At 42.1% G+C, this 14,100-nt stretch overlaps 2 protein-coding genes across 4 annotated transcripts; one reads left to right on the top strand and one right to left on the bottom strand.

Moving 5' to 3' along the window:
• Positions 1-1,521: 1,521 nt before the first annotated feature.
• On the top strand, positions 1,522-9,625 carry si:ch211-248a14.8 (uncharacterized). 3 transcript variants are annotated; one of them, XM_058058897.1, is made up of 5 exons: positions 1,522-2,226; positions 2,445-2,513; positions 3,783-3,969; positions 5,659-5,959; positions 6,946-9,623. In XM_058058897.1, the coding sequence occupies exons 2-5, from the start codon at positions 2,488-2,490 to the stop codon at positions 7,338-7,340; spliced, it is 909 nt and encodes a 302-aa protein (XP_057914880.1). In that variant the 5' UTR covers positions 1,522-2,226; positions 2,445-2,487; the 3' UTR covers positions 7,341-9,623. The 3 variants fall into 3 exon arrangements, with proteins under 3 accessions (XP_057914880.1, XP_057914881.1, XP_057914882.1); XM_058058898.1 differs by lacking the exon at positions 1,522-2,226 and having other exon boundaries at positions 2,338-2,513; XM_058058899.1 differs by lacking the exons at positions 1,522-2,226; positions 2,445-2,513 and adding an exon at positions 2,529-3,339 and having other exon boundaries at positions 6,946-9,625.
• ecd (ecdysoneless homolog (Drosophila)) lies at positions 7,827-14,034 on the bottom strand. Its single transcript, XM_058058896.1, has 14 exons — positions 13,888-14,034; positions 13,530-13,746; positions 13,332-13,449; positions 13,146-13,233; positions 12,884-13,062; positions 11,354-11,546; positions 11,154-11,282; positions 10,934-11,059; positions 9,388-9,473; positions 9,208-9,308; positions 8,908-9,133; positions 8,765-8,832; positions 8,473-8,678; positions 7,827-8,357 (listed from the first exon to the last, which is right to left on the bottom strand). Exons 2-14 carry the CDS (start codon positions 13,723-13,725, stop codon positions 8,112-8,114), a joined length of 1,962 nt encoding a protein of 653 aa, XP_057914879.1. The 5' UTR covers positions 13,726-13,746; positions 13,888-14,034; the 3' UTR covers positions 7,827-8,111.
• Between the last annotated feature and the right edge of the window lie 66 nt (positions 14,035-14,100).

Genomic DNA, 14,100 nt, shown 5'->3' with positions numbered 1-14,100 from the left:
GAGGGGGGGCAGACTTTGGGGGGTGTCATTCAGAATCATAGGATATATTTTGGGGGTTTTCATATTTCAACTTAGCCTTAAAATGTATATTAATCGTGTAGCAACACTTCCTGCTGGTCAACAGTGGGCTTTTTTTGGTCACATTATGCTTAATTTAAGCTTTATTTTGGTAATATTCTCTTCCTATTTCTCCCACATTCCAGAAAAATCCTTCCAACCACAACGTGTCTGGTGGGAGGGCATTCCTGAGTTCAACAGGGTGGAGCTTCAGAATGTGTGTGTGTGTGTGTGTAAAGCTGTTAGGATGACTTGTGTGTTTTAGATGCAATAAATCACAACTAGCAGCATTTTTGCAGGAATGTAACACAGCAGTCTTGCATGCATATAATTGAAGAAAACTATTTTCTACAGAATAATTATACAATTTATTACCTTCTAATTGGGGTAAATAAGTTTGCAGACTTATGATTATGATGAGAATTAAGCAAAATTTGTTCTCAATCAGAAATCACTCCACACTCTTTATTGCTCTCTGGTTCTACCATATTTGACTTATTGTGTGGAACTTTGGATATATCGGATTCAATTGTTCCCACTGGTTTTGTCCGATATAAGCGAAATCCGTTATATGCGTATACCGGAAAATGTCCGTTTTACGCATATATCGGATTTATATCCGGTATATGCGTAAATCGGATTTTATCCGTTATAAAAAGGCACTTCCTTGACTATGTTTCCAATGTACCTGGACGCGCAGGCAACGCTGCAAACGCTGCAAACGCTGCAAATGACGTCGTATAGCGGCCTGTCACGATTCGGCGAATCGGAGCGCCACGATGCGGCCATCCGATATATGCGAGGGAAATTTAATGGAAATGCATTGGAACGGGACTGGAGATTTTGTCCGAAATAGGCGAAATCCGTTATAAAAAATCCGATATATGCAATGAATTTTTATTGGAAATGCATTACAGAAAAATTTGTTCTTTTTTATCTGTCCGTTGTGAGCGAATTTCCGATATATCCGAGTCCGATATATCCGAGGTTTACTGTATAAAAGCAATCTTCACTCGCTAAATGTTCTGTAAAAAAGGCCAGTAAGGATAATTCATAATGCCGCCTACAGAGAACATACTAAGTCCTTTTTTCTAAAATCACAAATACTTCAACTTGCTGATATAGTTCATCTTCAAACAGCTAAAATAATGCATAAGGCTAAAAATAACCAATTAGCTAAAAATGCTAAACATTTGAAACACTTCTATGCTAGGACTACGTTAAAAAGCCATAGCATTTCAGTATGTGGAATCAAACTATGGAATGGATTGAGTAAGGAAATCAAACAATGCACAACAATGAGCCAATTCAAGAAACAAGGTTGCGACTGTTTGCGATGTCCTTAATGGGCGGGGGTGGGGGGTCCCAATGATCTTCTCTGCTGTCCTCACCACTCTCTGCAGTAACATCCAATCGGATCTAATCTAATACCAAGACCAAGAAGCACATATGCGTAAAACTTCAGCAAGAATGGTTGAAAAACATGGCTGCCATCATGTATGTATGCATGTTTTGGGGTTAGGGTCAGGTTAAGAGTTTAAATCAGGGTTTTGTAAAAGTCATTTCCAGTGTAGGTACCCAAAAAAGGGTCCCACGTTTTTACTGTGTATGTGTGTGCAGATTTCAGTGACCCCACACCCTGCACGAGCACGAGCGTGTGTTTACTTTACATGCCGCCATGTGGAGCCCATGATGGATTAACCAGGCTGAGGACGTACAAACAGGGAACAGGGGGAGGGGAAGCGAAACCAACGAAGTGAAATGTCACAAACAGGTGTCAAAGCAGAGAGACAAACGGGACCGTTTGTTGCGTTCAGTGACTTCAATGATGTCACATGTTCAAGAATCTATAATGACATTGAGCCGTAAAACAAAAAGCTTTATCTGTCTTGGAAAAAAAAATGTCGTCAAACACGCAGTGATGGTGTCACTTTCTCTGTGTTGTCAGATAAACAGATATTTATTCAAGACCGTGCACAACTGATTATTTAACGACAAAGCGGGCAAACAAACCCGCATGGGGCCAAAGTCCAGCTGAACAATTCAAGAGCACAAGGCGAGTGAAAGCAGTGTCAGCAGGGAGGTTCATACAAGCATTTATTAGTGTGATTTAATTTATTATTATTATCATTATGATGGAGACTGTAAGCGAGCATTCTTAACGAAAAGGTGAGTATATACTGTATTGATTTTTGCGTTTTTTTTTTTTCATTCTGTCCATGTGAGCTTATTCATTCATGATGTCTGAATTGAATAAAAAGCCAGGTTAATGAATGACAGCTCGGAGCAAGTGCAACCACACAAGGAGAGGATAGTAAATGGTTTAATCCAGAGGAATCAGCGTGTTTGATGCTGTGTTCTCTTTTTTTTTTTCCACCTGACTCCAGATAAGATCTCCCTGGATTGAGAGCAGCCGAATCACCGCACAGAATGATGGCTTGTCTCTTGGCTGAAAGGTAATCATTGGACGCTTCTTTTTGCTTTTGTTGTTGTTGTTGTTCAGATGTGGGACAATCAGTGACGGGAAAAATAACTAACGATCTAACTAATTACTTTTACTGTCAACATAACTCGACACCCCGTTACTACACGTTACTGATGCCGCCTCAAAATATATCACCAACTTCATAATTAATCTACAGCGCTGTGAGAGTGTTGCACATAAACACATACGCAATGAGGATTGGCTCAGCTTTTAGTAAAATTGCGTCTTCAGCCAATCAGAGAACTTGAGTGGGTGGGTGTTTAGAGCCCCTAAGCAATGACGATTGGCTAAAATTGAGTAAGATTGCGTCTTCAACTAACTAAAGAACTTAGATGGGCGGGTGTTTAGAGCACATAAGCAATGACGATTGGCTAAGATTTAGTAAAATTGCGTTTTCAACCAATCAAAGAACGTAGGTGGGCGGGTGTTTAGAGCACATAAGCAATGACGATTGGCTAAAATTTAGTAAGATTGCGTCTTCAACTAACTAAAGAACTTAGATGGGCGGGTGTTTATAGCACATAAGCAATGAGGATTGGCTAAGATTTAGTAAAATTCCGTTTTCAACCAATCAAAGAACTGGGCGGGTGTTTAAAGCACATAAGCAATGAGGATTGGTTAAGGTTTAGTAAAATTGCGTTTTCAACCAATCAGAGAACTTGTGTGGGCGGGTGTTTCGAGCACGTCCAAAGTCCTAACTGCATAGCGAGAGATGGCGAGTGAGGAGGACTCTAGTGAGAAGACAAAGTTTGCCAAATGGAAGTACAGACACTACTTTAACCTCGTTGATGTCAAAGGTAAAATGTACATTATGTCCCCGAAAAAAAACTTTCTCCACGTCTTGTGTGAGCAACTCAAACCCACAGAAACACCTGTCGACTGCAATAAATGCTAACCTCTGTAATGGTACCGTCTTTGTTGTGTGGGCGGCAATAGTTACTTTTACTAGTTACTCGTACTAGTTACTTTAGTAGTGGAGTAACTGAGTTAGTAACTTTTTTGAGAAGTAACTAGTAATTATAACTAATTACGTGCCCAACACTTGGGACAATACAAAACAACCACTCAAAATGGATGAAAATACCTTAAGAAAAGAGATGAGAGGCTGAGAACCATACTGTCCTGAATTTCATGAATCTATCACGAATCTTAAATAGAGCCTGCATGGTGACGAAGGGTGAAGACAAGGTCGGAACATCTACTATCTTAAATCTAATCTAATCTTCATCTGAATTGTTAGGTGGAGGAGGTGGAGACGCCGCGCCTCGAGTCACTCCTCCAACCACACCCTGAAGCCGCTAATGCCCATCCTCGGCCTGGCGGCTGTCTTTGCGTATGGCCTGGCCGACAAGCTTCGTGCCTTTGTGGTCCGCATCTTCATCCCTCAGTACCACTACCCGTACGTTGTGAGTCTCTGCTTCGGAGAGGTGGGTGTCAGATGTGAGCCACCATTTTACAGTGTTTAGTATTTGGGGCTGTTGATGAAGGATATTCAATGAGGGGCGTTGTATGTTTACACAAATGCTTCAAAGTCTTTGCATTCATAAGTCCAAAGGTCGATGCCAGTGACTGAAGGACAATCACTGGAGCGAACCTTGAGTGGTGTTATGGATCATGAAGTCTACTTCTCATGAAGTCACTATCCCTGATGTAAGACAATGCGATGTAGATACATGTAAAAAAAAACAAAACATTGTGTAACACTATTTGTTTTGGTTTACCTGGCGGCACGGCGGTCAAGTGGTTAGTGCGCAGACCTCACAGCTAGGAGACCAGTGTGTGTGGAGGTTGCATGTCCTCCCTGTGCATGCGTGGGTTTTCTCCGGGTACTCCGGTTTCCTCCCACATTCCAAAAACATGCTAGGTTAATTAGCGACTCCAAATTGTCCATAGGTATGAATGTGAGTGTGAATGGTTGTTTGTCTATATGTGCCCTGTGATTGGCTGGCGACCAGTCCAGGGTGTACCCCGCCTCTCGCCTGAAGACAGCTGGGATAGGCTCCAGCATAAACAACACAAAAATGGTTGTTTTACATGAAAATAACTATTTATTTACTAATATAACACCATTTATTATTTACAAATTTCACATTTGGAACTGAGACTAGGGTTCAATTCCACCCTCGGCCATCTCTGTGTGGAGTTTGCATGTTCTCACCGTGCATGCGTGGGTTTTCTCCGGGTACTCCAGTTTCCTCCCACATTCCATAAACATGCTAGGTTAATTAGCGACTCCAAATTGTCCATAGGTATGAATGTGAGTGTGAATGGTTGTTTGTCTATATGTGCCCTGTGATTGGCTGGCGACCAGTCCAGGGTGTACCCCGCCACTCGCCCGAAGACAGCTGGGATAGGCTCCAGCACCCCCCGCGACCCTCGTGAGGAAAAGCGGTAGAAAATGAATGAATGAATATCTGTCCAACTGTTAGCTGGCAGGTCACTTCCTGGCTAAAGCCTGCCTTATGCTTCTGCAGCAAGGCTGGCTCCTCCCCCTTCCATAAAATGTAACCTTGCCAATGTCGGGAATTTTGGTATTTAGCCTTCACTGGTGCAAAAGTGGCATTTTTAAAACATTCAAAACAAAGAAAGAATGAAGCAAATGAAAAAGTATCCCATAACATTGATTACCAACAAAGCTCTGGGTGTCGCTTTGGTCACCATTGTTCACTACTAGACAGGAAATATAATTATATAAGTATATTAGATATTCGTAAGAGAGCAAATATTGATGCTGTCTCTTTAAAAAGTTAAGAAAAAAAGAAAAGTTTTGACCTTGAAATTGTGATGACATCCACCGTGGTTATTATTGTTAAAGTTCAGACGTCATTACTTCAGACGAGCCATCTGCTGGGCTCACTTTTATGGTGCAGTAGTTGATGCACATCTCAGTGCTCCATTAAACACACCATCTGTGATTATAGATCCCGCCCTTTAATCGGGCTAAATAAGGCAACCAAACTATAGAAGTAAGTATGATGCAATGCAGTGCTGCACTACTTTATACAACAATAATAATGAATCATGTAATGTTAAATTAATACAAAGTACATTACTATCTTTGTGAAGTGTATATAATAAAACATATAAATATTATATAACAATGTTACCTTCTGCAGGTTCTGGTATCCGTGTCCTTCTTCAACGTCCTCCACATCCTGGGTGTGGCGCCATTGAGGCGGTACAATCGTCCTCTAGGCGAGCGTCTCCTGGTGCCCTCCATCTGCAGCAGCGTCCATGCTGTACTGGCCATGTGGGCCGAGGCCAGTGGAGCATACGGGGGCCTATTCCCCCTTGCCATGGGGCTGCTGCCTCTTACCACCGTGGGCCTGAGCTATGCGCTGAAGGTGACAGCGGCGCCTTCAGGCCATGCCTCTGTGTTGGTGTCCATCCTGACTGGGTCGTCGCTGGTCTTCACAGGTAAACCCACATTGGTGCCTAAACGTTAGACTCTCATCTTTCATCAAAAAAAAAAGTTAGTTTCTACCTTTTCCCGTTCTTTAGTAATCAGCAGTACAACATAAGTAAGTTGCAGCAAAATACTACTTCTCAACGGGGAGGCTCTTTGACATAAATTTAGCCAAATATATTTAGCTAAGGGGCTACATGGCGGTCGAGTGGTTAGCGCGCAGACCTCACAGCTAGGAGACCAGGGTTCAATTCCACCCTCGGCCATCTCTGTGTGGAGTTTGCATGTTCTCCCCGTGCATGCGTGGGTTTTCTCCGGGTACTCCGGTTTCCTCCCACATTCCAAAAACATGCTAGGTTAATTGGCGACTCCAAATTTGTTGTTCTCAATGGGAGAGGTGCATGACCAGTTCTTATAAAATGCAATTCTGCCACCTTGTGACCTTGTGGGCGGGCTCAAAACTGCATCAAACCTCATTTCCAAAATATTAGGATAATAAGGTAATAATATTATGAGTAAAAAATAATGTAAAGGTGAAATATGAGACTAAAATGCTTTCTAAAAAGTCAGTTAAAAACAAATGGCAGTATAAAGTTTGGTTTGGAAAAAGTTATAATATTATATATATATATTTATATATAATACATACATAATATTATATATATTTATATATATATATATATATATATATTATTATTATATATTTTCTATGCTGCTTATCCTCACTAGGGTCATGGGGGACACTGGAGCCTATCCCAGCTGTCTTTGGAGGAGAGCGGGCTACACCCTGGACTGGTGGCCAGCCAATCACAGGGCACATATAGACAAACAACCATTCACACTCACATTCATACCTATGGACAATTTGGAGTCTGTTATAATTTTATGATAAAGTCAAAATATCATGAGAATAAAGTCATAATATTAAGAGGAAAAAAATGTACAAGAAGACGAAAAAAAAAGCAAAATTTGCACCTTGTTACTTGTCTTCTTACAGCCTGGCGTGGCCCATCGCCTGTAGAACCCCTGGAGTACACGTATGCACCTCTGGCCGCCATCCTCCTCAGCCTCTCCCTCACCTGGCTCTCCAAAGTATCCGAATGTGAGCACCAGGCCACGGCTTTGGACATCTACTACACCCGGCTGGTCAACCAGTGCTGGCTGCTTGGCCTCTTGTGGACGCTGCACCCAGACGGCCCCCTGCTGGTGCTGAGTCGGGCCAGCTGGCACAGCCTGCTCTTCCACGGGTACCTGCTCGCCATCCTCCTGTTGGGGATGCTGCTCAACTTGGCGGTGGCGATGACGGCGCTGTGCAAGTCGCCGCTGGCTGCAGGTCTGTTGCACACAGCTGGACTATTGATGCAACCGTTTGTGCTGCTACTCCGGCTTTAGTGTGAAGGACTGGTATTTATTATAGCAATGACTTCAATGGGGCGGCACGGAGGTCGAGTGGTTAGCGTGCAGACCTCACAGCTGGGAGACCTGGGTTCAATTCCACCCTCGGCCATCTCTGTGTGGACTTTGCATGTTTAGGTTTCCTCCCACATTCCAAGAACATGCTAGGTTAATTGGCCACTCCAAATTGTCCATAGGTATGAATGTGAGTGTGAATGGTTGTTTGTCTATATGTGCCCTGTGATTGGCTGGCCACCAGTCCAGCGGTGTACCCCGCCTCTCGCCCAAAGACAGCTGGGATAGGCTCCAGCACCCCCGCGACCCTCGTGAGGAAAAGCGGTAGAAAATGAATGAATGACTTCAATGGCGCCCCCTATGGGTTGTGCTGCAAATGCTTTTTAAGCACATGTAATACAAACATTGTCAATACAAACAAGTTTTGCTTAGTAATTATGGCACTGTCAGAATGAAACCATGCACTTTTAATGCAAAAATATTTATTGTGTTACTGCCAATCATCTCCACACTCACACAAAACACAAGCTATTGTAAAAAGTTACTGAATGCCTTAATGAAGGTGTGTACATTACATTACATAAAGTATTTTTAGTCACTCAAATGCTGGTGAACTTTGAATTATTCCACATAGATCTTTTTTAGGACTTCCTACACACTTCCTTCCATGATGCTTTCACAATAAAACACCATTTACCTGTTTTTTTTGCTTTAGTTGCAAGCAAGTGTTGATATTTCGTCACTTCTTGCCCATTATGAGCAATCGGAGTTAGGAGGCAGGCGTATTCCCAGACTCTGCAGCAGGTTGGATGCAGGCCCGGCCAGCCCGGCCTGGCAGCTGAGGGACTCCAGCAAGTTGGTGACCAAGTTGAGGTCCACGTCCAGGGGCTGAATCTCCGCCGTCTCCTCGGTCATTGTCGCCCCTGTCGGTTGGCTCGGGAGGAGATTTGTGGCGGGGGGCTGGGCTGAGCTTTTGTCTGACGTGGTCTTGCTGTAATTCTGCAGAGAGGTACGAGAGTCACTAAAATGCTAACTGATTAGTACCGAGCCACAAGCCTAAACCACCCAGATATAAATGAGAGGACATTTTCCATGTTCTCTTTACAAATCCTACCGTCTGATTAAAACTTTGTCCAATATTTGTGCTCATCAGCTCCTGGTCCATTTGGTCCATATATTCTCGAAGTGTGTCCAAAGCCTCCATTCCATTCATCTCTTTCTCTTCGTCTTCCTCCTCCACAACTTCTTCTCCATCCTCATCCTCCTCCTCCTCGTCATCATCAAGATCATCTGAATCTAGCTCTTCTTCATCTTTGCCTCCTGGACCACAAATAAGGCAGATTCAGTAAGATTAAAAAACAATGTTGATTAATTAATTAATGATTAATAACCAATCATCTCTTTACCCAAGAGTCGGTCCAGTGCGCTTGTCATGGAGTCTGTGTCGAAGCTGAAAGGTTGAGATGAAGTGGACCTGCGATGGAGAAAGAAACAGGAAGTAAAAATACCGCAAGAGGTCATCCGTCAGTTGAGAACGCTGTCTTCTCACCATGGCAACTCTGCACCCTCGTGTGACGACATGGCGTTGAGGAAGCTCTTCATCTTCTGGCTGACTGATACCAGGCTGTAACCCGCCTCCTCTTCATTCTCCTCGCCTACCTCCGTATCCGCGACGGGCTGAACCCGTCTCGCCGTGCTGCCGTGTGCTCTGGCTCCGCCCCTTTCATCCAGCATACGTTCCAGATCCTGGGCGGTGACATCTAGCCAGCTGTCACCTGGAAAAGACACATTTAGTTTGGTACTGATCTAATGACTAATCAAATGTAACGTTGGCTGCTATTGCACTCACTGTCCTCTTGGGGGAGCTGTGACTCTTGTTCCCTCAGCTCCTCAATGTCGATGGGACACGTGCGCAGCAGTTGGAGAACTTCCTCCCCTGGAGACATGCCACTGGAAGGCACACATATTAAACGAGATCTTATTACGATGTCACCTAATGCATATATGCTTTACATTTACGAGGTCTCACCTGGATTTTGAGGCGACGGACTGCTTAAAGAAGTTTTCGGCTGATTTCATCAGATGTTTGTAGTGTGCCGAACCCTCCATCTCCCCCTGCGTTTGGGTACGAAATGTTACTATGTAGATACTGTAAATGCTCCAATTAAAACGTCTATACAGATAGGTCTGCTATAGTCGCAGATTGTGTAGTCTACAAATACATACATATTACCACCGCAGTCTCTAAATAGCACAGGGATAAAAAAACAGTTGTGGCTGTAGGCAACCTCCTGTGTGTGTGTGTGTGTTTTTTTTTTTAACTATCTCCACAAGATGACAGCAGCTGCAATTTGAAGTATCGAATGGTCAGTAGCCTTATCTTGTATCTCTACATGCACTTTAAAATGTCATCCCTCGTTTATTGCGATTAGTAGGTTCCAGCTCAGACGGAAATATGGGAATTTCCGCCGAGTAGGATGATACCTAATTCATAAATGCAATATTTTTGTTGTTCCAGCATAAAAAAACTATTTAAAACCTTCTAAATAAGGCTTTTATCATTGTTAGAGCTCTCTAGATAACACCCCTACAGTCAATTTTACACTTGTAATACCCAATATCGTTGACATTATAATAGAAAATAAGACGCCTTAGACATAAATAAGACATTACATTGTCTCAATGTAAAAAGTTTTTAGCATTGTTCGAGCTCTCTAGATAACACCCCTACATTCAATTTTACACTTGTATTACCCAATATCGTTGACATTATAATGGAAAATAAGACGCCTTAGATATAAATATGACATTACATTAACTCAATGTAAAAGGTTTTTAGCATTTTTAGAGCTCTCTAGATAACACCCCTATAGTCAATTTTACACTTGTATTACCCAATACAGTTGATATTATGAGAGAAAATAAGACGCCTTGGACATAAATAAGACATTAAATTGTCTCAATGTAAAAGGTTTTTAGCATTGTTAGCGCTCTCTAGATAACACCCCTATAGTCAATTTTACACTAGTTTTACCCAATATAGTTGCCATTATAAGAGAAAATAAGACGCTTTAGACATAAATAAGACATTACATTGTCTCAATGTAAAAGTTTTTTTTTTTTTAGCATTTTTAGAGCTCTCTAGATAACACCCCTACAGTCAATTTTACACTTGTATTACCCAATATTGTTGACATTATAATAGAAAATAAGAGGCCTTAGACCTAAATAAAACAATACCTTGTCTCAATGTAAGAGTTTTTTAAGCATTGTTAGAGCTCTCCAGATAACACCCCTACAGTCAATTTTAGACTTGTATTACCCAATATAGTTGACATAGTAGACATAAATGAGACATTACATTGTCTCAATGTTACATTCTAGTGGCCATTGTACTACAATACTACTGCGATGGCGCAGTGAACCTTCACACAGGAGCTGCTGTCAGCCACAACTCAGTCACTCTCCACACTGCTAACCATGCTAGCTTACATTAACAGGCGGTAAAAGGCAACACGCTGTAAACGTACTCGTACAACCTGTATACACACACAGTCGCATTGGAGTCTACCAACCCGGAAGTAGTCGTTCCTCTTTAGACTCTGCATGAATCCTTTCCACTGAGGGTTACAGCTGACAGAGTCGTCATCTTCTGAAGATGGCAGCTTGCACTTGGAGCACAGGATCTCAAAGCCGTGAGCCTGGAAGAGGGGACACACATCCCGCACACAGAAAGGCTGGTACCTTCTCAAACTCAAGACGCAAAACAAAGAAAATGGTGCAGCCTTTGCTCACCAGCTTCATGCCAAGTTCGTGTGCTTTGAACTGGGGGTGAGAGCGAGCGGGCAAGGTGAAGCCGCTCCTCCTGTCTGGCTTGAACTGTTGCTGCTGCAGCTGAGCGTAGAGGCAGCGGGTGAACGTCACCTGAAAGATAGTACTACGACATTAATCCCGACAAGGTACTACTTTAAATTAAAACATTTGATAACTGTTACCGAGGTCAAGACTCGCGTGTCAGGAGGGAATATCCTGAAGTTCCGGCACGCCTGGAGATCCACGGGGTCCCGCAGGTAGAAGGCGGACACGGCCGGGGCCACCAGGTCGGGTCGCTGAGATAAAACTACGGCGACCCCTGCGGGTATGAAGCAGTGGGCACGATGCAGGCTGGCTTGAACCTTCTCGGGATATCTGCAATTAAGATATGACTTTATATGTCATCTACAACAGTGGTTCTCAACTGGTGGGTCAGGAGCCAAAAGTGGGTCGCAGACAGCTAGTCAAAAATGACATAAAAATATGTACTTTGAAGTAAAATTAAGCTATATTTAGTCATTGTTCCTTATTGGTATAAGTACATTGCATAGTTAGAAGTGGAATATACGTTTTTGTGATATTTGTCGTACTTCATTCACTTTATGCATGAATGATGAAAATATGAGCTGGAAACCTCATATTACAAATATATATATTTCAATATTGAACAAAGCAAAATTTGTTCTCAATCAGAAATCACTCCACACTCTTTATTGCTCTCTGGTTCTACCATATTTTACTTATTGTGTGGAAATATGGGGTAATAACTACAAAAGCAATCTTCACTCGCTAAATGTACTGCAAAAAAGGCCAGTAAGGATAATTCATAATGCGGCCTACATAGAACATACTAACTCCTTATTTCTAAAATCCCAAATACTTCAACTTGCTGATATAGTTCATCTTCAAACAGCTAAAACAATGCATAAGGCTAAAAATAACCAATTAGCTAAAAATGTCATCCAATACTTCTCTACAAGAGAGGAGAAATATGATCTCAGGGAAGAACTACATTTGAAACATAGCATTTCAGTATGTGGAATCAAACTATGGAATGGATTAAGTAAATTCAAGAAACAAAAAAAACTTAAACTATATTAGGAAAGCAGGAAGTGAACAAATGTGACAGTTACTGATTGTAAAAGTACCAGATAGAAGGGTAGGATTTAATAAGCTTTGCTTCTTCCTACTCCTTTTGGACATGTGGAACTGTGAACTGATTATGTGATGCATTCAATTGTAATCTGATGCATGTTCAAATGAAATTAAACCATTACCATTACCGAATTTATCATATTCCTCCGTATTTCCTTGGCAAAATACCTTCATAAATTCCTCTAAACTGCACTTTGGACTTTGTAATTATGCGTGCTGATGTTTCAAAAGATGCTAGGCGATTGACACAGGGCTGTGTAAAGTTTGGGAACCACTCAAAAAGAATGAATGTCTGCCACGCTCGCTGCTAAGGAGCCGACGGTCCTGTGATGCACGCATTCATTCATTAACTGAATGATCTCATAACAAGCCAGGCAGCTGTGTCTCATTTTATCTCTCCTCTGTTCAAGGACACAATCTGTTGGTTACTTTGTCGCAAATATTATTTTCAATGATGTCAATTAAAACTTAAGCACCCAAAAGAAGCGATTCTCTGGCCTTAAGAATGAAGTCTGTATATAATCAGTTACTTTGACCGGAAAGGTGTGTCTTCTCACCCATCTAGACGCTTATCCAGGGCCAAAATAATCTCATGGCTGGCCCGGCAGGCTTCCGGCTGCTCGGAGAGCAGCGCCACAGCTTGCCTAACACTGGGGACCACATCTTTTGGGAACCCGATTGGACTGGAACGCGAGGGACAGGGCAGGATATGCAATGCACCCCGGTAGAGGAACACCTGACAATGAGTATAAGATTATAAAAATATACACGTTACATATATAAATTATGACTTATGCACTATGTTTGGTGTACACTCACCCTGTTCTCACTTGTATCCGGATTTACCCACTTAGGGAGATGATCTGCTACTTCAATTAGAAGAAATTCCCCGTCGTTGTCCTCCACTCTGCACAATAATAAAAGAAGAAATGAGAACCAAGTCTTTAACCAATTAATGTAACGTTAAATCACATTTATTATTATTATACACAATTTATACCTCACCTCACTGCAAGCTGTGGATAAACCTCAGTAATTTTCTTCAGAAGGTAAACAATAAACCATTCATCTTCCACATTGTCCCCAAACTGGGTGCTGCCACCAATGTGAGCCGGAACATCTCCTAGATATAAAGGTACAACAACATAATCATCACTGGGGTGTAGAAATTTGCAGAACAGCCATATTGATAAGTACTATTACCTTCTTCCGGGTGATACTTGAGGTTGAATGACTGATTTTGCCAAATGTACTGCATTGAGAGAGGCGCCACTGTAGCAAGAAGATCCTCCACAAGACTTAAGAGATGCTCCTCTTCAGTAGAACCGCCAGGCTGGGTCATAAAGAGCTTATAGTGGACCGCGTCCTCCTGTACCACTCTACTTTGCAGTTCGTCCATTGTGGCAATTGATTTAAATTACTGGAAAAGGGTTCATACGTGTGAGATGTATATTTGTACTTACAATTAAGCTTCTTTCTAATTGCGTGTTTGGCTTGTGTTTTAACAAGCCAAACACGGTAAGTCTGGATATAATTTAGTACCGTGTATCTTCCAACATACCTGTTTACTTGTGTAAAAGACGCAAATTCATGACGACTGAATAATTATGAATAAATGTTGAAATTGACGCTAGTATCTGCACGTCTCTGTCACGCCATTCTTCCGTATTTTGGGTCCTACTCTTAATTCTGATCGAAACAGAGTCCAAAACAATAGTTCCTACTTTATGCGATAAATTGCACAATTTCATCACACAAGAAACATGAAAATAAT

The sequence above is a fragment of the Doryrhamphus excisus genome, chromosome 20 (genome assembly GCF_030265055.1).
Source record: "Doryrhamphus excisus isolate RoL2022-K1 chromosome 20, RoL_Dexc_1.0, whole genome shotgun sequence".
Classification (NCBI taxonomy): Eukaryota; Metazoa; Chordata; class Actinopteri; order Syngnathiformes; family Syngnathidae; genus Doryrhamphus; species Doryrhamphus excisus.
The sequence above is the reverse complement of the archived record's forward strand: the minus strand, read 5'-3'. Positions and strand labels throughout refer to the sequence as shown.

Bases quoted from the DNA above. Each gene is read 5' to 3' on its own strand.
- si:ch211-248a14.8 (XM_058058897.1), top strand. From the start codon at position 2,488: ATGATGGCTTGTCTCTTGGCTGAAAG. The intron at 3,970-5,658 runs GTGGGTGTCAGA...TACCTTCTGCAG, and splicing joins TGAGTCTCTGCTTCGGAGAG to GTTCTGGTATCCGTGTCCTT. The intron at 5,960-6,945 runs GTAAACCCACAT...GTCTTCTTACAG, and splicing joins GTCGTCGCTGGTCTTCACAG to CCTGGCGTGGCCCATCGCCT.
- ecd (XM_058058896.1), bottom strand. From the start codon at position 13,725: ATGGACGAACTGCAAAGTAGAGTGGTACAGGAGGACGCGGTCCACTAT. The intron at 11,283-11,353 runs GTAACAGTTATC...ACTATCTTTCAG, and splicing joins ACACGCGAGTCTTGACCTCG to GTGACGTTCACCCGCTGCCT. The intron at 11,060-11,153 runs GTGAGCAAAGGC...CCCCTCTTCCAG, and splicing joins ACGAACTTGGCATGAAGCTG to GCTCACGGCTTTGAGATCCT.